Source organism: Rattus rattus, chromosome 6 (assembly GCF_011064425.1).
Source record: "Rattus rattus isolate New Zealand chromosome 6, Rrattus_CSIRO_v1, whole genome shotgun sequence".
Taxonomy (NCBI): Eukaryota; Metazoa; Chordata; class Mammalia; order Rodentia; family Muridae; genus Rattus; species Rattus rattus.
The window spans coordinates 125,606,216-125,629,275 of record NC_046159.1 but is presented as its reverse complement, the minus strand read 5'-3'; the positions used below and the strand labels follow the sequence as shown (position 1 = coordinate 125,629,275).

General features: G+C 39.9%; 1 protein-coding gene across 1 annotated transcript; it reads left to right on the top strand.

The window, feature by feature from the left end:
- The first annotated feature begins 3,138 nt into the window (after positions 1 to 3,138).
- Tmem106b (transmembrane protein 106B) lies at positions 3,139 to 22,551 on the top strand. Its single transcript, XM_032906936.1, has 9 exons — positions 3,139 to 3,316; positions 3,663 to 3,762; positions 5,100 to 5,321; positions 8,135 to 8,198; positions 12,329 to 12,488; positions 17,003 to 17,143; positions 17,385 to 17,434; positions 18,294 to 18,347; positions 19,107 to 22,551. The coding sequence occupies exons 3-9, from the start codon at positions 5,102 to 5,104 to the stop codon at positions 19,243 to 19,245; spliced, it is 828 nt and encodes a 275-aa protein (XP_032762827.1). The 5' UTR covers positions 3,139 to 3,316; positions 3,663 to 3,762; positions 5,100 to 5,101; the 3' UTR covers positions 19,246 to 22,551.
- Positions 22,552 to 23,060: the final 509 nt, after the last annotated feature.

Genomic DNA, 23,060 nt, shown 5'->3' with positions numbered 1-23,060 from the left:
TATTTTCCAGTTCCGACCATTTGCCTATGAATTTCATAAAGTCATTGTTTTTGATAGCTGAGTAATATTCCATTGTGTAGATGTACCACATTTTCTGTATCCATTCCTCTGTTGAAGGGCATCTGGGTTCTTTCCAGCTTCTGGCTATTATAAATAAGGCTGCAATGAACATAATGGAGCACGTGTCTTTTTTATATGTTGGGGCATCTTTTGGGTATATGCCCAAGAGAGGTATAGCTGAATCCTCAGGCAGTTCAATGTCCAATTTTCTGAGGAACCTCCAGACTGATTTCCAGAATGGCTGTACCAGTCTGCAACCCCACCAACAATGGAGGAGTGTTCCTCTTTCTCCAGATCTGCTGCCAGCATCTGCTGTCACCTGAGTTTTTGATCTTTGCCATTCTCACTGGTGTGAGGTGAAATCATTTTGAGTAACTCTTAAGGTATGTGTGTGCACATGGGTGTCTTAGGGTTTTACTGCTGTGAACAGACATCATGACCAGGACAACTCTTACAAGGACAACGTTTAGTTGGGACTGGCTTACAGGTTCAGAGGTTCAGTCCATTATCACCCAGGTAGAACATGGCAGCCTCGAGGCAGGCCTGGTGCAGGAGGAACTGAGAGCCTTACATCTTCATCTTCAGGCTGCTAGCAGAATACTGGCTTCAGCTAGGATGAGGGTCTTATAGCCACAGTGACATACCTACTCCAACAGGGCCACACTTTCTAATCATGCCATTCCCTGGGCAGAGCATATACAAACCATTACATCCTACTTCCTGGTCCCCATAGGCTTGTCCAAACATGTGAGTAAACACAGCATAATAAAGCCATCACAGTGGGTGAGGGTGTTATTGAGGCACTGTACAAAAATAATACAGAAAGGCAGGTGAAGTTATGGGGTCGGGGGTGGGGGCTCCTTATTCTGGAATCTAGCTGGTCTTTCACCAGCTTAGAGTTAAGGGTTCCAGCACAATTAATATTCACTGTGATGTTGCAAATAGAAACATTATCGATTTAAAAGATGTAAAAATAACAACAAAAACAAAATACTCAAAAGAAGGAGTGCATAAGACTTCATGTATGTTCTCAGTCCTTGATATTTTACAAAGTTCTTACAAACAATACTTTTCTTTTAGGTAAAGATATCTTAATTTTCTGCACCCCTAGTTTGCTTTATATTGTCAGTTGTAATCCTACTCAAGACACCACAGGAGCTACCCGCCAATCCCATTTAAATTCCTTAATGAGCCTTTCAAGACTACTAAAAACCCACCCCAAAAAAGTATGTGTCGCTACTGTAAAGACAATGACTATTTCCCCAGAAGTCCATAGTCATGTTCTCAGATGAGATTTATACATTCTTTGAGCCCCTTTCCTTTTCATAAAAGTCTGTGCTTGAAATATATGTTTAAATGCCCTTTAATACACTTCAAGTAGGCTTCACATTGGATCTTATTGAAGGGCAGGAAGACTGTTCTTGCAGCAAGTTTTAGGGCAGTTAGTGCAACACAAAGACCACATCTCAAAAGCTATTAATTCACCCAGTGCACTACTGGTGTGATTTAATCAGGTAGTTAGTTCATGTGACTGGTCACAGTGGTTTGAATAGGAATAGCCTCCTCAACCTGTTTGAAGGTTTGGCTCATAGGGCGTGGCACAGTTAGGAGGCGCGGCCTTAGAATGGGTGTGGCTTTGTTGGGGGAGGTGCTGACTAGGAAGTAGGCTTTGAGGTATAAGGGGCCAATTCACTTTCTGCTGTATGTGAACCCTCCAGCAGAACACGCGGCTCCTCCAGCACCATGTCTGCCTGCAGGAAGATAATGGACTAAACCTTTGAAACTGAAAGCCAGGCCCAAAGAGTCGTTGTGGTCGTGGTCCACTTCGCAGCAATAGAATTCCTAAGATATTGGTCACCCACTGCACGCAACTTTACTTTAGAATTCTCATTATCATTCAGGATGAATTCCACAGTGGACCTGAAGAGATGAATGTTTTAGTCTTGAAACTTCCTTCTGTAGATGGAAAATACACAGCTCTCACCTCAAAAGTTCTAAGAGTTTATTTTGGAGCCAAATGTGAGGGACCATGACCTGAAAACAAAAACTCAGGCTATTCCGAATACCATGTCCCAACGTGTAACAATTTCATGAAACTTATAAACATAAAAGAAGATGGTCACAAATTAAGATACTTTCCAAATAAAAAACAAGGCAGTTTAGAAGAGCGGGGCAAAATTGGTCGCTCCTCGCCCAGTCCGGTTGCTTTTTGCCAGCAGAGAAGAAAAAACAACACAATCAATGGATGCTTAACCCCTTCCCACTGATAGTCCATTAATTTTCTAGGGATTTCACCAGTAACCCCATTTATAGGGAAATTATTAAACTTTAGCAGCTGCATCAGTTCTTGGTTTCAATTTTATCAGATTATAATTCCATCCAGTCCTCTTTTGAGACACTTAATATATCTTGATTATCAGTAAGACAGAAAAAAAAGTAACAACCTTTTAAGATAACACTTGAGATCCACTAAAATGAGCCACAGTAGCCTCAACTCACAGTGAGTTATGACTGGACAATGAGGTGTGTGGGTGGAGAGGTCCTGAGGATACTTCTCTAACAACTCACTTGGTCATGAGCATTGGGGTACAACTCTTATTGCACATACAGAATAATGTGAACTTAAGTACAAAATCAAAACAAGATTAAACTAATGCGGGGGTGGGGGTGCGTTTTCCCAGTGACAGAAATTTCTAAATGAAAACAATAACAAGATGTGTGTAACTCTGTCAGAGATGTGCACCAACCGGCTCATCCTAACCTCGGGGAGGAAGTCTTGCGGCTGCAAATGCAGCATTGAAAACAAGGCCGCTCAAAACTGCGACAGTGCACATTTCTCCCCTTCACAAAAGAAATCAGCCTGGTGGAAGGGAAAAGAAAAACCGATTTTTCGTAAGGCAGACGCAGTAAGTACTATTTCTAAACTTGCCAGTCTAGAGAACAGACAGGAGGCGAAACCAGGAGCCTTCCCCCAACAACTTCCCTTCAGGGTTCCAAACCTGGGAAAGGGCGCATGCGTACTACCCATTCCAGGCTCCCAGCTCCTCCTTCCATGGGCGGACTACGCAGGCGCACGCGCAGGCTCCCCGGGTACCGGGCTCAGCTGATGCAGTTGTTGTCCTACCCCTCCCCCGCCGCTCTCCCGGCCTCACTCGGGCCGGCCCTTAGCCCCGCCCTGGGATCGGGACTCCGTGACCCCGTCCTGCGGCTCGCCAGCGCAGGAGCATCCCGGGACCGCGCAGCACTCCGCGTGCGGGTGAGCGACCCGGGCCGTGGGGCCCATGTCCCCTGCCCGAGCGGTGAGGGAGGCCGCTGCGGACCGGATGCGGGGCTGTCACCGCGGTGGGCCCTGGCTTCGCTCCCAGTGTGGCTCGGGTGACGCCAGGGCCCTTGATCTGAGCGGCCGAGTGGCTGAACAGTTCTAGTTCCAAGGCGGCTCGGATGTTGATTTCTCTTGCGGTGGTTTTCTTGTGGTGCCCTTTGAAAGGCGCTGGTTTCCGTCCCTCCTGAGCCCCTCAGAACTAACCCCGCGTCTGCACAAAAACATGTGACACATCTCAGTTGCGTGCGGTGATGTATATATCTTTTCCCCTGTTTTCTAGAGCATCTGAGAACCGTGTTGAGTTCACAGGACCGCGACATAAACATTGAGAGCCTGGGGAGGAAACGAAGGGGATCTAGCATTCCTTTTAAAAACCTCAAGTAAGTCTCCAAAATGACAGGGGTTACACTTGTCAGTAGCCTCAAGAAAAGCTAAGCCCTTGGGATTCAAGTAACTGCTTAATCTGGTGTGTACCCAAACCTGCCTTCAGCAGAATATGTCAAGGTTACTGTAGGTTTGAGTAAAACAGCCGGCTGAGACCAGAGCCACTTAGCCACTTAGCTCTGTCCCTAGCCTTTTGCCATAAAGGCTCCCATTGGTGGGACACAATTTTCACCCTTGTGGTGACACCTTGTGTTGTCTCAGGGCAGCTGATTCTAAAGCACCCAGTGCACTCCATAGCTTCCAAGGTCACAGTGTGAGGAAACAGTACAGATTAAAATTCACCCCTGTGCACCTGTGGCTGGCGAGTGGCGGCTTGGCTCTGGTTTGTGTCATTGAGGCACGTTATGATACTGTGTTTGGAAATCACAAGCATTGATATTTCTGAGCTACTGTGGACAATGTGTCCATAGAACTTCGGAAGGTATTTTTATTCACCTTTTTACCCCTTTTGTATACTACTCCCAGTATGCAGTTAATTTAATTAGTGAAATTTAATATTGCTGTGTACCCCGTGAGTGAATTCAACAAATAGGGTTCAAATTTTGAAAAGCAGATAGGAATTTCCTTCATGTGGGGTGACCCCAATTATCTAGTATCGTTTTATTTATGAAATGAAAACAATTATTAAAAGTAGTGTCTGTGGTTGTCTAGTTCATATTTAGAATCTAATAAGTGATAGATGATAACCACAGGAAGAATGGAATTGCACCTTTTACAATTTTTGTTTGCCTTTCCTATTATTTTTTTTCTCAGAATATCAGCATGTTGTGTGATATGACTTTGTGTTCTTTTCAGTCACGCAACTGTAGGGTTTTATTGACAATGTGACTAAAGGAGTATGCATTTAAATGAGTGAAACAAGTCACTTTGAAATTAGCTGGTGATATACTTTGTTGTAAAAGCCAACAATTTCACCTTTAGTGCCATCTGGTTTATAGTCAAAATATGCTTTCCTCTACAAAAAACTAAAAACATGTTTCTTTTCTGAAAACTGTAAGAAGGCCTAGAGTCTGGATGGACACTAGACTTTTTTGCCAACTGTTACCATTTTAAACATTGTTCTCATTGTGTTGTAGCGTTTCATGATGTTTTGTTAGAAAAGTACTTGTTGGGTGCTAGCACATGACTTCCTTGTATCAGATATCACGTTGGTTGAATATAATTTTAATCCTATGAGTAGTTTGCACTTGCCTGAGCCTGTAAATATCCCATAGAGTGTGAGAGTATTTTTTTTTCCCATGCAATTCACCGTCACATCTTTCTTTTTCGTTAGACATGGGAAAGTCTCTTTCTCATTTACCTTTGCATTCCAATAAAGAAGATGGCTATGATGGGGTCACATCGACAGACAATATGAGGAATGGATTGGTTAGCAGTGAGGTGCGTAACGAAGACGGAAGAAGCGGAGACGTCTCTCAGTTTCCATACGTGGAGTTTACTGGAAGAGATAGTGTCACTTGTCCCACTTGTCAAGGGACAGGAAGAATCCCTAGGGGTACGTGCTACTGTGTTGTCTGACCTCTTAAAGAGGGGTTCCAAACGTCTGCGTAAAGGATGCAAAAACTATAGTCCTGGGCTCTCCTACTTTCACAGATTCATAGTTAAAATTTACCAGTTTAGTTAAAAACCCAGAAGCAAACCATTGTTATCATTCCTAAAGCGGTAATAGAAATGACGTCAGCACATCTCGTATGTTTTTTTTCCCTTGCTTGTCTGCTGGTATGCACTGTTATACACTGTACACTGTAGTTTCACTGACGATTTTAGTCATTTTTTGATGCCATTGGAAGCCATATCATAGTCATTTTTGCCACGGTGGATGTTAGTAGCTAAATGGCTCAACAGTAGGTTGTTTCTACCCCAATATTTCTAAAATCAATGGTGTATGAAGAAAAGCATGGTAAGGAAAAAAGCCTGTGATTTGTCATGGAGAAGACTCAGTGGTATTCCTGCTGTTTGTAGGGCGCTTGAGTTTCTCTCATAGAAAGGAAAAATAGTGAGGTTCTGTTGTGCATCTCCTCTACTTAGTAGAAGTCAGTAGGTGACCCCGGAGAGACCCCAAAGAAGGACAAAGTGACTGCATGGGGAATTCGAGAGTCTCTGAAAAGTGCCCTGAGTTAAGTGGGCTACTGAATTGCATAGGCCACTGAATGGTGGCTTTATCTTTCCGGGGACAGTAGCTGCTTAGGAGTAGAAGTATTGTAGTTGAAGAAATTAATGTCCCAGTGTGGAAGGGTGGGAAAACGATTTCTGTCCAGCTACCCTGTGTGTGCGGTGTGGCCTGGAGGCTGTTTGGTAGCCTGGGTGTGGATTAAGGCAAGTAGATTATCCAAGATCATTCCAAAGAGGGTTGTTGTTGTTTTGTTTTGTTTTCGTTTTTTGTTGTTTTTGTTTTTCTATCCAACAACTTAAAGAATGAAGTAACCATTTATTAAACTAGGCATAAAAAATTGAGTGCGCATGCCACAAGCAAGTTAAAGAATTCAATCTCAGATATGTATTTGAGGATGCCGGTATGAATCAAAGCGAGGTTTTACTAGGCACTTGTAAGGGTCTGAATTCGAGAGCATATGTTAGCTGCCGTATGATGACGCTTCAAGTGGAGCTTAAGACAGGAACATTCTGCTTAGCAAAGCTGGGTAGAAGAAAAGGAAGAGACTTTAGCATGAACTATGGAACAGTGCAGCCTCTGAGGAACAGAGGCAGAAGAGAGAACAGCTAGATCGGGAGGCGGAAGTCTAGCTGTGGAGTCCTAGAGGAGAAGTAGAGAGAAGGAAGGAGAGCCACTGCTAATGCTGATGACAGCTGAAGTCGTGTGGGGACCGAGGGGTGCTCATTGGTTTGATGATTTGGATCTTTAAAAGAGTACTTTGAGTAGTTACAAGAGCATGTGTAGACAACGTCATAGTGAAACTAATTGTTTTGAGCTCGTACATGCTAAAAGGTGTGGGTAATGGAGCATCTTACAGGGAGAGAGGGGTTTTGTGAGTTTTGCTTTAGAGCATGAGGGACGAGAGATGATGATCTGTAAGACGGAGTGAATACCAGATATGTGCATTGCTGATCGCAGTGACCATAGAGAACGTCCTGGTCACACAGGAGATGGGTAGTTTTTGGAGCAAAAGATTGGTACATAGTGCACACGTGCCGAACAGTGCCCTGCAGAGGGTACGGGGAGCTTCTCAAGTCGAGATGTCGAAGCAGGGAGGTGGGTAGATCTCTTGAGGTGGTGGGTCTGTGAAATAGAGTGCTTATGGTGGAGCTGTTACACAGATTGACCAAAGGTAAAAGAGCTCGTCCCATGACAGATCTCCAGGTCGCCAGCAGCACTGCCAAACAGCACTTCATGGAAAAGTATCAAAACTCTAGGAGAGAGTCTAAAGTTATTTCCATGACCTTGTTTTGTGTCTAGAAAAGTTGACAGGATAGCACAAGCCCATGGAAAGCACTCTAGTAAAGAAAGAGCAGACTTAACTTCTTGCTTGCTTGCTTGATTTGAAAGGCAGAGTGCAGTGAATGTGGCCTCATCATTTCCTCCTCAGCATACAGGAGAGGAATGTGGGAATTTAGGACATCTGAAAAGTCTTACCAGGGTATGTTAGGGACATTCTCTCCATGTGCCCCCACTATGAGCCAAGAATGAGGATAAGGGGGCGATCCCGAGAGCTTGAAGAGTGTGTGTTTTGAAGTTGTTGTTTTAGAGTGTGAAATAGGAAATGTGGTATAATTGCATATTTAGGGCTTATTTGAAATTAGTGATTGCAGCTGAGAACAGTAAGTTTCTGGAAGCTTGAGATTTAGACTAGCAGTTTTGGTCCAAGTATTGAGGATCCAGGGATGGGCAGCAAAAGTGTGTTTCTGCTGCCTTCAGAGAACTTAGTCTGTGACTAGAAAACACTGTAGGTGGGGAAGCCTGTGTAAGCTAATATCCCCTGAAAGCCAGGACCTTTCAGGTTTCTTTCCTTTTCTAAACCAGTGGATTGTAGGATAGGAGAGCCCTCATTATTTATACTATTTTTGGTTAATATGAAAAATCATAGTATCTTCTCTAAAACTGAGTAATTTTTGAAGACATAAATAACAGTTTACTAAAGGATTAAGGGAGGGGTTGGGGATTTAGCTCAGTGGTAGAGCGCTTGCCTAGCAAGCACAAGGCCCTGGGTTTGGTCCCCAGCTCCGGGAAAAAAAAAAAAAAAGGATTAAGGAGAGAAGTATTCTGGTCTTTTGAAACAAGTTTCTAATAGGGTGATACTTTATTTTAGTTATTCATATAATTACATTTTTAAAACCATTATCTTTTACTTTTAGGGCAAGAAAACCAACTGGTGGCATTGATTCCATATAGTGATCAACGGTTACGACCAAGAAGAACGTAAGTGATTATAAAATTTCTTCTTTTGTTGTTGTTTGTATATTTTTACTTTCAAACTTTATATAAGTAATTACTCTTATATAAGACATTTAAGAAGAAAAATGTATCTGGTTGTTAAGTCGTGCCATCCTATGCCTTCTGTGTTTAAACAAACAAACAAAAAGATCCCTGATTAAGATGAGGATTTGAAAATACCATGTCACCTATATCTTGAGAAATCTGTTTAGTAAAAGAGTTCTAAAATTGTGGCAATATCACACAGGTATACGTAGGCCATTTCCACCAGGTATAGGTGATTCTGTGTTCTAAGTTCAGAATTATAATGACTGTTCTGGGCATAATGACCGCAGAGACCTGAGCAGAGCATAGCAGATGCATGGACATTTTAAGAGAAGCAAAGGAAGTCTTGAGTGATCCTAAGCTTCCCGATGCAGAACGCAAGTGTTCCACACCTAAAGAAGAAGCGTGCACTCAGAACTCCTAGCAAACATTTTTGAGACTAGCTTGTTACAATGAAAAGAACAGAGATTGCACAAAGCCCACAGTGGCCTTGAGAAGGTCAAAAGAGGCTGAGTATACATATGGGCCAAACGGAATCTGGACCATCCCACTACTTGTGGTAGAACCAGTTTTTGAAAATAACTGAATTAAACATGAGCAGCATGAATATAAAGTAGAAGAACTTGAGCTCAGAGAATACTGAAAACTGAAAGACACACACAAAGCAGATAGAAACTTAAGCATATGTAAAATTTCAACTGTAGAGTGCACAGCAGTAACTTAAGTGAGACATTGAAAGGTTTAGAAATCAGCATCAGCACCTGATGGTAGGATATGAAAACCGATCTCACAGGTCCCCTAAAATATCTGGAAAAATACTTGTGCTATAAAATTGGAAGTGTACAGTACAAGAAAATACAAAGGAAGTAGAATAAACAGGAGGCACATAAACACAGTCTAGCTTAGCCAGTGTCTTGTTGCTGTGAAGAGACACCATGACCATGCCACTGCTTATGAAAAAAAAAAACAAAAAACAAAACACATGTTGGATTGTTGCTGGCTTACAGTTTCAACTGCAGAGGTTTAGTCTCTAATCTGCATGGCAGGGAGCATCACAGCATGCAGACAGACATTGTGGCGGGGAAGTAGCTGAGAGTTCTACATCTGTCTCCACAGACAGCAGGAAGAGAGATACACTAGGCCTGGATTGGGCTTTCTGAAACCTCAAAGCCCACCCTGTGACATAGCTCTCCGGCAAGGCCACATGTACCCCAATAATCCTTCTCAAGTAGTATCATTTTTTATTTAAACCCCCATATACCCATAATGAAAAGCTTTGAGGAAAATGACAGAAAATAAAACTAAATGCATATGTAATTTTAACTCCTGCAGAAGGAAATAGGATTGAGTAGTAAATGTTCACCTGAGGGATATACATGGCTAGAGAAAAAGAATCTTGTTCTATATACCAGAAAGAGACACTGTTAGCTGCAGAGATGTTCTAGTGAAAATCTGGACTTTTGAAGGTTTAAAGAAGAAAAGCCGTTTGAACATTAGTCCAGAGGTTCAATTAATGAATAAGGGATAGAAGATTAAATTGGCCCACTACTTCTTGGCCACGATGCTTCAAATAAGCTGTTGAATAAAATATTTAGCAGTCATAGAATTGAAGTCAACCAAGCATTTTGTAAACTTAAAATGGCTTTTTATTTTAAAACACACAGAGTATTAAAAAGGTAAAGAGTTGGGCCAGATTTACAATCTCTAGATAGAAAACCTTTTTACCAACTGTGATTTAAAAATCTAGTGATGAAAAAGCACATTGAACTCAGTAAGGATAAACATCTACAGATTGAAAACAAAACCTCAATTGAAATCAAAATACAAATTATAAGTCAAGAAGTAATGTCTGCAAATGAGACCATGCAGAGGATTACCCTTCTGTACAGATCATCAACATTTGAAAAGAAAAAAGCTAGCTCTGCAGGGAAGGGGGTAGAAATAGGAGCTATGGAAGTACCTCACAAAATCAAAGGGTAAATGACCTTTACATGTAGGAAGTACACTCTCTACTTTCCCTTTAAAGAAATGTGAATTCAGTCCCCTTAGAGATATCACTGTTATCAGATTGGCAAAAGCCCAGAATTTTGTCAACATACTTGAGTGGCACTACTAAGTGAAAACAAGCATTCTCATGCCTTACTAGTGGATGAGCATTCTATCAAACCACGTAAAGATTCAGTCTTTTATTGAGGTATGTTCTCTGTTGCTATGTATTGTAATGTTAAATCCTATACCTGAAGGTCTAGACCTACAAGTGACTTCTCATGTTTATAAGCTTTCATTGTGCAAACCTTATTCCTTGATTTAAAACTATTGGTTAAATAAAATTGGCTACAAACCAATTACTGGAGGGATTAGAGAGATAGGCAGGTTTTCAGTGACCTGATTGGAGAGAAGGAAGAAGGAAGAAGGAAGGCAGACAAGAGAGAGGGGGGGTGGGAGGGAGAGAGGGTGGGAGGGAGGGAAGGGTGGGGAAGCAGCCATAAGGGGAGATGAGCACACGGCCAGGAGAAACAGCAAGTACACCACTGGGGAGGTAGCCAGGCCTGCAGTTAGAAAAGTAGATGAAGGCTTACCCACCCCCACCACCCCAGTCACTGTCAAAGCCAAATAAAATGACTGTAGTCTGAGTCTCATTTATTTGTGAGCTAGTCAGGGATAAGCTTGTATTGGTTATACTACAGTCTGGCTCAGAAATTTCATTTTTGAAAAATGTATACTAAAGATAGTTGTCAAATATAGTAGGAGCAGCCAGGCATGATGGTACACACCTGTAATCCCAGCACCAGAAAGTGGACGCAGGAAGATCAGAAGTTCAAGGCCATTCTTAGCTATACACCAAGTTTAAGGTCTCTTTAGGGTTTCTAAGACCCTGTGTCTAGGAACACAAAGCAAAAGAATGTGTGTGTGTGTGTGTGTGTGTGTGTGTGTGTGTGTGTGTGTGTGTGTGTGCGTGCACAGTTAAGTAAATAAAACAACCCAATAAGGTACAGGAGATCTAGCACAGTTAATATCTTTGATCATAATGATTTTTAGATTTCCTCTGTGCCTATGGGTGTATTGTAGGCCTACCAAATACGTTATTTTTCATTGGTTACTTGGGGAGCATTGCTACCAAGATTGAAGGAACTCCACAGTGAATGAGTGCGAAATGGCTGCTTTGCTCTACCCAACAGCATGGACTCAGTGGTAGGATTTAGTGAAATTTTGTTAATTTGCTTTAGTTCTTTTTAATTAGCCATTTTTTTTCCTTAGGAAGCTAAAATAACTATAAAAATTATTTGGAAGTTTTAAAACAGATGTTATAGGATGGATGCAGTTAGCTTCATTGAGGCACAGGACGTTTTGGGGGAGGAGAGACTGGGAGAAATGACAAGTCAGCAGGAAGGGGAAGGAATGCAGGACTTAGAATGAAACAGGTCTTTGCAGAGCACCATAGAGTCCAGTGACCAAGGAATCTGGTCATTGTTTTGAGTGTAACGTTGGATAATAAACCTAGGTTAGTTGTCCTTTTCTCTTATATGTGTCTAACATCGCCATTTGCCTCAGGTAAACTGCACATTAATATCTCCACCGCCAAGTTGATCAGGGTAAACGGTATTTGTAAAACCGAGTATATGAATGCACTGAAATGGAGACTGGGAAGGGCTGGCGATGGTGAGGACAGGGAGTCAGGTGACTCGAGTTTCAGGTTTTATCATGACAGGAAGTGAGACTATCCAGAGCCAACCCTGCTCAGGGCATCCAGATGGAGGTGTGGATTCTCTGTGTGCAAAGGGTCCTAAACTCGGTTCTAGTATAGAATCTGGATTGAAGGTCAGTTCAGTAAATGGTAAATGTTGCGTTATATGTCTGAAATCTCATCTTCTAAAACTGACAAGCTTCTAAGGAGATTATTTTAACCCTTCGTAATACCAACCTATCAGTTTTACAATGAAAGTTTGGTAAAATTAGAAGTATTTTCTTGCTGGTATATGTGGTAAAAAAATTTTCAAATGAAAATCCTGAAATGTTGCTCTATGTAATTTTGGACAACACATATGTAAGGCTTCTACTTTTCTTTTCAGAAAGCTGTATGTGATGGCATCTGTGTTTGTCTGCCTGCTCCTGTCTGGATTGGCTGTGTTTTTTCTTTTCCCTCGATCTATTGACGTGAAGTACATTGGTGTAAAATCAGCCTATGTTAGTTACGACTCTCAAAAGCGAATGATATATTTAAACATCACGGTAAGTGCACATTTGCACTGAAGGCCTTGACACCATTCTTGGGTTGCTCATCCACCCGTTCACTCCACCCTGAGAAGGCTTGCTAGTGAACCCTGCTGCTGAATTCCACATGACACTGCTGTGTCGACTCCCACTACCATGTCTGGTTCTGCCAAAAATGGAAAGTAACCTCTTGTGGCATTTGAGTATATTGGGAATCATTTAACATTTGAAGATGTCTCTTGTAGGAAGACCAAATAGACATTTTCGGGTAAAGGGAAAAATATATAGTCCATTTACTTTTCAACATTTGACTCCAAATAGTTAACAAGTTGTTAACCATTGATTCAGTGGATGTTATGAATACATTTTTGCTTTCTAACCTCTTATGAAAGAAAATTTCTGTCAGTCTTAACAGACCTTAACTTGATTCTATTTAAAGATGAAATTGTATGGTGACCTGATTATTTTAAGTTAAGAACATGTGAAAATGGCTGTGGGTTTACAACCCATGTGGTTTTGAAAAGAGGATTATATAGCCTTCGCTAACCACTGTATTTGAAAGGGGAACTGTGTAACCATCACAGTGGCTCACACCTTCAAGCTCAGAGTATGCTGTGGTCTCTTTGGAAGAGTTCTCAGGAATAGGTCATTTCCTTTTTTTTTTTTTTTTTTTACTTTCTAGGAATAATAATTTAAACATTGCTAGATTATAGCATTTAAAGATGTAAATAGAATGAAAGCAAAGGTGATTTGCATTTCCCTGATGACTAAGGATATTGAAGATTTCTTTAGGTGCTTCTCAGTCATTCAGTATTCCTCAGCTGAGAATTCTTTGTTTAGCTCTGTACCCTTTTTTTAATAGGGTTATTTAATTCTCTGCAGTCTAACTTCTTGAGTTCTTTGTATATATTGGATATTAGCCCTCTATCGGATGTAGGATTGGTAAACATCTTTTCCTAATCTGTTGGTGCTATTTTGTCCTATTGATAGTGTCCTTTGCCTTACAGAAGCTTTGCAATTTTATGAGGTCTGATTTGTCAATTCTTGATCTTAGAGAATAAGCCATTGTTGTTCTGTTCAGGAAAATTTCCCCTGTGCCCATGTGTTTGGGGCTTTTGCTCACTTTCTCTTCTGTTAGTTTCAGTGTATCTGTTTTTGTGTGGAGGTCCTTGATCCACTTGGACTTGAGTTTTATACAAAGAGATAAGAATGGGTCAATTTGTATTATTCTGCGTGGTGACCTCCAGTTGAACCAGCACCATTTGTTGAAAATGCTGTCTTTTTTTCACTGGATAGTCTTAGCTCCTTTGTCAAAGATCAAGTGCCCATAGGTATGGGGGTTCATTTCTGGGTCTTCAATTCTATTCCACTGATCTACCTGCCTGTCTCTGTACCAATACCATATAGTTTTTATCACTATTGCTCTGTAACTCAGCTTCAGCTTGAGGTTAGGGATGGTGATTCCCCCAGAAGTTCTTTTATTGTTGAGAATTGTTTTTTGCGATGCTAAATTTTGTGTTGTTCCAAGTGAATTTGAAAATTGCTCTTCCTAACTCTATGAAGAATTGAGTTGGGGATTTTTATAGGAGTTGCATTGAATCTGTAGATTGCTTTTGGCAAGATGGCCAATTTTACAATATTAATCCTGCTAATCCATGAGCATGGGAGCTATGTCATTTCCTTTTTTAATACCAATGTATTTAAAGGAGAATGCCTTGTTGTATTTTTAAATAATTAAGCAAGGATTAGCATAATTTAGGTATTTATTCATAATCAAATTAAGGAATACTGAACTTTAGGTTACAAATAGTATTTCTGTTGCGATGAACAGTAGACTTCACTAGAAGACATTGAAGGAAAAGATTGAAAAGTTCATAGGTCAAAAACTGAAGGTACCAGAATTGTAGTATTCCTGCCCCCTCAGATAAGCGGTGTGGATTAATGAGTGTTAATATTGACTGTCAACTTTTCAGGATCTAGAACCATCCTGGTGACACACTTCTAGGTATCGATGCTGATTTACTGTCTATATTAGGTTGAGGTAGAATGACCCACGTTAACTGTGGGCAGTCATGTTTTATGACATGAGTTCTTGAACTGAACTAATAGTAGGAGAAGGTAAGCTAAGCAGCAGCATTCATCATTCTGTGCTTATTAACTGAGGATGTGCATCGTGACCAGCCTCCTTGAACATCTGCCAACATGCCCCGCCCCCTCCATGATGGACTGTATTTCTTTAAACTATAAGCTGAAATAACGTCTTCTTTGCTTACGTTGCTTTTAATTAAGTATTTGGTCATAACAATGTACAAAATAATTGATACTTCCATTTATAGTAACTAAGTGTATATGGGGATTCCCTGGACCAAACCAAATCAGAAATAAGTGCAGTGCCTTCCGCCCACCTTGTAGAATTTTCTTTTGCATTTCTACAGAAACAATCAGTTCAGTGCTTTTTTTTTTTTTTTTTTTTTTAAGATTTATTTATTTATTTATTTTATGTACAGCATTCTGCCTGCATATGTGACTGCAGGCCAGAAGAGGGCATCAGATCTCATTACAGATGGTTGTGAGCCACCATGTGGTTGCTGGGAATTGAACTCAGGACCTCTGGAAGAGCAGTCAGTGCTCTTAACCACTGAGCCATCTCTCCAGCCCCAGCTCAGTGCTTCTTTTTTTTTTTTTTTTTTTTGGTTCTTTTTTTCGGAGCTGGGGACCGAACTCAGGGCCTTGCGCTTCCTAGGCAAGCGCTCTACCACTGAGCTAAATCCCCCCAACCCCAGTGCTTCTTAAACTGTCAGTAGCCTTCAGCCCTCACAGGCTAGAGGTTCAGTCCCAACATCCTCCTCCCCACTTTAGATGTCAGTTTCAGGTATAGACCACCAAAAGACTATCAGTTGGGAGTCTCATAACCTGATCCTATATTTGGTTAATTTCCCTGAATAACTCATAAAACTCAAAGGACCAATACACTTACATTCACTGGTTCATTAAAAAAGGATATTGTAAGGACTTCAGGTCTACAGACAGATGAAAAGATAGAGTGAAAGGCAGAGGGCAGTGGCTTCTGTCCCCGTGGGACTGGTTGTGCCATCCTCCCAGCACATGTTTTATCTGCATGGTATTGGCCTGCACCCTTTTTCAGCTTCTGTGGAGCATTAGCTGCATCAGCATGGTTGAAGGATAGCCAGCTGCAGATAGACAGAAATCTTGATCGAATGCAGATGAGCTAAGAATGGTCAGCCAGGAACCAGTGTGCATCATCATCCACAGTACCACTCACTGGCACTGTGCTACTGAAACACTTAACTGTCTCTTACTGCCCACTGAGACCCCCAGTCATACATAATGATTGTGTATTACTTCTGTGAAAACTTAACTCTCAACAATATATACACGCAGTGGCTAACAATGTGTATATACCTCCCTATATATAAACCTTCCTGTGTGTTATCAAGCAGTCCCATTCTTATGTCTGAAAGACACATGTGCTCTTTTACAGCTGAGATCACACTCCATTTTCCTGCACTAATTTCCAAATGGTTTGATATGATAGTTGTGAATGTGAAGCATGTAAGGCAGACTGGCCATGGTAGCATATATGTGTAATGCTATGACTAGGGGTCAGAGCAAAAGCTTGAAAACAGAAGACTGGGATTGGAGAGATGGCTCAGTGGTTAGAGCACTGACTGCTCTTCCAGAGGTCCTGAGTTTAATTCCCAGCAGCCACATGGTGGCTCATGACCATCTGTAATGGGATCCGATGTCCTCTTCTGGTGTGTCTGAAGACACAGACAGTGTGCTTATATAAAATAAATAATTTTTTTAAAGTAGAGACCAGCTGCAAACTTGGGACTAACTTTTTCTCTCTCCATATCAATCCAGTGTAAATCTCTACAGGCATGTAAGGTAAAATGCCCGTTTATTTCTTGTAGGCTGCTAATGCCACTCATTTGGTGATTGTCCTTGCCTGTCATGCACAAGGATGTGACTTAGTCCCTATTCCACCTAAAACCTTGCTTCCTGCTGCAGACCTGTAATAGGAGCTCTGTAGAGCTGGAGGTGGGAGGGCAAGGTCAAGGCCATCCTTAGCTACGTAGTGACGTCAAAGCCTGCAGGATTGTGTGACATCCTGTCTGAAAAGAATTATTTTATTTAAAAAATATTTTTGACGCACTGTATTATTTTGTGGGTAAAGACATGTATAAAATACGTAAGAATTTAAATAAAAATTAAAATGATGTTTAGTTCAACTTTTGCTAAAACTATAAAATATATGTTTTTTTTTTAACATTCACTTCTCCACATATTTATGTAATATATTTTCTGGGTCTTGTTTTCAAGGTTTTGAATTGCATGTTCATTATACACATAGTTCTTTATAAATGTTTTTTAACGTTTTTGTTGATATTTTTTTCCTAATAAATGAGGCATAGTTACAACTAAGGTCATTTGATTTATAATTTTGAGTTCATATTTTTGTGCCTAATTAAGCATATTGTATATTTCCTGCTTCTTTTTTTTTTTTGCAGAACACACTAAATATAACAAATAATAACTATTATTCTGTTGAAGTTGAAAACATCACTGCTCAAGTTCAGTTTTCAAAAACAGTGATTGGGAAGGCACGGTTAAGCAACATAACTAACATTGGCCCACTTGATATGAAGCAGGTAAGCCCGTTCAGGAGAGGGTGAGTGAGCTAAAGGCCCTTCACCCTGTGTATTATAAAATGGGGCAGGGTGGGCGATGCCCTCAAAGACTTGACTTGGAAGTGTGTCTCAGAAAAGTATAAACCAAATTCATCAAAGGAACGATTCCTACCTTTGCAAAGTTTAGACCTCTAAATAACATGGTTGGTATTTGGATGCTGTCCTCTGTTGATGCGTTGTCCTTGTTTTGTTTTGCTTTCAGATTGATTATACGGTACCCACAGTTATTGCTGAGGAAATGAGCTACATGTAGTAAGTTTGGCCTTTAGTAACGTTACCTTTTGCTTTCTTAATTTTTATAAGCTTATCAGTTAAAATGACCACATATTGCAGTGCTTGCCCTGTTCGTTAAACATGCTTTTCCTTTTACTGTCTACAGCATAGATAACATAGATAGTTTAATAGATAAATATAGATATATCCATAAAGTATATCTTTATTACCAGAATTGTGTTTGTATGTGTATATATAAAGAACATTTTAATTATCATTTAGCTACTATTTATTAATGGTGCTTTGATATAGGAATACTGAATTTCTAATGTATAACAATGCTCTCCTATGGACTTGTACTTCTGTATATGTGACATTTGTGAGGGTACACACACTTGCATGCATTTATGGAAGGCAGGATTGAAGTTGAATGTTGTCCTCTATCAGTTTCTACCTTATTCTCTAAAGCAGGGCCTGTGACTGACAGTCTAGAGCTCATTTATTTGGTGAGGTTGGCTGGCAAGCAAGCCTCTAATAGCCTGTCTCCAGCCCTGAGGACTGGGTTTATGAGTGCATCCTGCCATGCCTGGCTTTCTGCCTGAAGGCTTGGCATCCAAACTGAAGCCCTCATACTTACACAGCAAGTGTTTTACCCCTAAGTCTTCTCCCCAGCACTACTTACTTGCATATTCTTAATAGTGTCTTGACAGGCACAGTATCATGGCCCATAATCCCAGGCATTACAGAGGCTGAGATGAGGAAAATTACTGAGGTCAACATGTAGAGATTCCACCTCAAAGGAAAAACCAAAATCACTATTCAGAGTCTCTATTATGTTTAATAGAATTTAATTGAGAATGTAATGACAGTGTTCTTTCTATTTTAATTTCTTTCACAGTGATTTCTGTACACTGCCCTCCATCAAAGTACACAACATAGTTCTCATGATGCAGTAAGTATGGTCGTGCTTGCACAGATAACTCTTGCTAAGACTGAGTTTATAATGCCTAGTAGGATGTGTAAGCCCAGGAAAGCCGTCTCAGCTTGGCTATTAGTCTTCTAGGAGTGCTGTGTAAAATGGAATGTTTTGGAATATAGCTACCTAGATTACGTTTGCTCAGAGCCACAGTTAAAGGCCTGCAGAGATGGCAGGAGCTCAGGCAGATGGCAGGGTTGGCACACACAGGATGGGCACACTGCTGTTCCTTTCTGCCCTTGTAAGGGAACTTACAATAATGAGGAGGAGCAAGCTTTGGCTTTATAAATTGGTTATTACTTATTCACATAAAATGTTATTGCTTATATTTGATATCTTAGTCCTTGGTTGACATTTAATTTTCCATCTTCCTATGAAGAGGAAACCATATGATTCTTTTTAAGCATGTAATAAACTTTATTATAGTTATATAATTTTTAATAAACATATATTTATATAAATATTATCTATATTGTGTGAGAGATAATTATTGAGTGGGGTTTGCTAGATTAGCATTTCTGAGTCTGTTGGAAAAATCCTTCCTCAGAATCCCATATCTATAATGTCCTCTTAATACCAAATGTTCAGTAACTGAGAATTATAAGTCACAATAAGTAATTTTAGGGCATTAATTAACTTATGATATATAAGTTCACGTTTGGTTAGTACTACTCTCAAATAACCTTTTGGAATAATTTTTGTAAAATATGTAATCTTTTGTCTATTTCATTTTAGAGTTACTGTAACAACAGCATACTTTGGACACTCTGAGCAGATATCTCAGGAGAGGTACCAGTATGTTGACTGTGGAAGGAACACGACTTACCAGTTGGCCCAGTCTGAGTATCTAAATGTCCTTCAGCCACAACAATAAACTCTAAAGGAGATGTGGTTAGACCCAGTACCACACCTGAGACATGGTCAGAGCTGTCAGTGAGGAGGTACTGCCTCTAAGGACATCTTTAATTGAGCATGTCTAAAGTTTACACTGGGATGTTGGCCTCCAGCTAACAGAATTTGGTCCTTATGCAGTTCCTGGACTCTGTTTTCTGTGTTGACGATTTGCTCCCACCACGAGCTTTTCCTCCATCCAATGTTAACTGATTGGCTTTCTTCTCACCTTTGTTCCCAAGGTGAAAAATTGAGACTTCCTTAGAATACAATAAATAATTATATAAAAGTCATAGATTTAATCTATATATCTATTGATAATATAGTTCAATCCTGAACATAATTTGAAAAATAACTTCTGAAGATTTTTATATATTACTGAAAGCCTATTATTCATGGAGAACTTTTAAAAACTGACCTGTTTTATAAATTCCCATTCTTACATAGTAAACTTTCAACTATATGATAACTTAGCTATTAGCTAAATGTTTTTAGCCTTTAATTTCTTCAAATTCTACAGGTTTGCATGTTTTGTCTTATTTCTAGCTAATGGTTGCATAATATTCACCAACCATAACAGTCTGCCAAATTCTGTCCTACATTTTGTAAGAACCTCTCAGTATGTGTTTCATGTATAGCTTTGTGAACTTCCTGTGTGATCTTCAAACATATTCCTTTAATGTACAATATTGTAAATAAACTGCATGGCTTTTATACAGCTTTGATAAATGTCAAATGAAGTGGTACAGATTAAGAAGTAAAGCAAGTTGTTCATAAAAAATAAAGTAGGAAAATGAAATTCAGAAACCTATGAAGTATCAGTAGGTTCCAGCTACATGTTGGATCTGGCATAAAATAGATGCACAATAAAACACTTTGCTGCTCTCTCTACTTTATGTTGCTTTTCACATTAAGAATTATATAGATGCTCTTCACAGCGATTACTTATCATCAAGTTTATGAATGGTTTAGAGAAGGAAATTATTTCTTACTAGAAATTTTTCAAGAAATCCTTTCATTTAACACCGGTGGCTACATCAAAATAAATCCTTTGGTTTGCTTTAAAATTTTAATCATTATGCATCATACTGATTTGATGCTTCCAGCAGTTACATTAAACATTTATTTTTTAATTTTGTCTAACATCATTCTCAAGTATGATGGATGTATTCATCTTGTTAGTTTATATTTTCAGTGTTATTTTCCACAGAGTGTTTTTCTTATTCACTCAGCAAATTTTAAGGACCCTTTAAAGTTTCCTTATGTCAGAAGGTGGGTTTTCCTTTTCCCATACCCAAGTGCCTACGTTAGTTGTGATGTGTAGTCTGTTCGTCAGTCTGTTTCTCAAGTATAAAGCATACATAATGCACTTTAATTCTCAAGTACAAAGCATACATAATGCGCTGTAATTCTCAAGTACAAAGCATACAAAATGTGCTTTAAGCATCCTTTCACCTTTCCTTAGCGCCCGTCCTGTATTCTCCATGTGAGTGAAAGTTGTAGTCATCCATGTTCTGATGTGGCATCCCTCAGGCATTGCTGTTGTCGTCCTTCCTGTTCTTCCCAGAGCGTCCCCTGCAGTCGTTCACTTTCCACTCAAGCTGGTCTTTGAAATTCCCTTTTTCTGTGCTTGCTGCTCACCTCCACTCTTGAAGCTGCACAGCTGTCTGCTTGTGCTTACGTTTTCCAATCAATCTCATTTCGCTATCTGCATTCTCTCATTGTTATCTGAGCCATCTGCTTTGTTTCAGTTGTTTGTCTTGTCTAGAAATATCTAATCCTATTACTTAAACATTACTGCTGTCTTTAGTTTGGCTACTCAACCTGTGTCTATCTGACCAAGTTCCTGTATAGGTTCTCATTTACTCAGTTAATTTTCATATTTTAGAGACTTTCTATGTAAAAAAGCAAAATGTCAATAAACCTTTTTTATGAGTTCCATTGTGCTTTTTCTCCACCCTGGCTCCATGCCTCCGTACAACCATGTAAGGTGTGCAAATCATCATCCAGCCATTTCTTCAGAACCACCCGTTACCTATGCCTCATGTAATAAGCACTGTCTGTGTTCCTTCCGGGTGTATCTCAGTCTCGGTCAGCACTGTGTAAGAGAAGGGGTTTGTTTTTCACTTTCTTCCAGAGTTCACGCACAAGGCCTAAAGAGGCAGGAAAGTGTAGCGAACTTTGCTCCCAGTGGTTCAGTTTCAAAATCTTTTCTTAGCTATTTAAGTTGAAAATTCTATCCCATCTAGTTTTAATGTCCAGCTTTGATGTTTGAGTCATTTGAAAAACCAACCAGAAGCACCTGGAATTGAAGCACATTGCCTGTAATTAATTCTTCAAGGAAAATCAAGTAACTTCTAGGTAAGCCAGGCAGGTAACAGCTGCAAGTTAATAAAACTCTAAACAAAGTGAACAACAGCAGCAAAACCTATATCTTGGAGAATCTGAAGAGTAGCCATAAAGAAAGGCTTTTCGCTTTCCTCAAGTCAGTCTGAGTCTGGTTTAGTTGAGTCTGTTGCAGCTAAGTCTGGCTTCTGGCAGGGAGAAAGGGTGCGTATTAATACATTTTTATGAGTACCACCGGAGCTTAGCCAGGGACACGATGAAGACATTGCCATGTTGCCCCATGCTCACAGGAGGAAATTCCGTTCTATGCTAACCCAACACCGGCCCGGCCTCTGTGTGGATAGTGTGTATACAACACCCTGACTGTTGCTCTTCTGTCTGCTTTTCTTAGGTAATTTTTCAGCACACACAGGACACTGAGGGGATTTGCTCTAAAATTACAGATTAGTAAATGCTTTAAATGCAGCCAAAAGTTGGTTCTCTGTCTCTCATATCTGTGCCCAATCAATTAAAATGTCCATTGGAAAGCCATGGTAAATTAGGTTATTGCAATTTAAAAATTAGAAGTGGCCAGCAAGATGGGTCAGTGTTGGGGGATGATTGCCACCAAGCTTGATGACCTGAGTTCATTCTCTGTACCCCACAGTCTAGAAGGAGAGAACTGGCGTTGTTTTCAGATACCCATTCACATACAGTACAGTACCACATATATGGTATACACACACACACACACTCACACACACACAAATGCATGTAAAAAGTAAAGTAAAAGGTTTTGAAGTTTACAATTATGGCTAAGATTTTGGTAACATTGAATTGCTATTTGAAACATTCTAAAAGTAAATTAAACAACATAGAATCATTTAAAACTAAAGCTGGAGCTTAATTTTTGTGTGTTAATATTTAATACTCCACAGTCATTCCAATAAAAATAAAACTGACATTTTTGGTGTGAATTATTTATAAGTAAGATTATTGCATTTGAGATTTGAGGTACAGTGTGAAAATACTAGACATGAGATAAATTCCTTGAAATTGCTTGAAAGACTATCTTGCCTGAGGTGACATTTAATAGAGTGTAACTGTATTTTGTCAATTTTGTTTTGACTCCTGTTTACTCGGTGTTAATGAAGTAGTTACTTTTTTCTTAAAAAATATTACAAGAGTAAAATACAACTCCCTTCAGATCTTAGGATTTGTACTTAGGAAATGGTGGTACAGTGTGAAAAGGAGGTGGAAGGTGACATCCAAGCACAGCCTAAGTAACATTAGGACAATTGACTTGATCATACTGGGCCTCGTGGCTTTTAGCATACTGTGGAATAATTTGGGGTATTATGGTGGCAGGTCTGTTGCTGACTCTTTTCCATTTTGTCTTTTGAAGTACTTAAATCAACTGGGTGTCACCACATTGCTTCTTATTTTGTAAGATAGTTTCATTCGTGTGGTTTA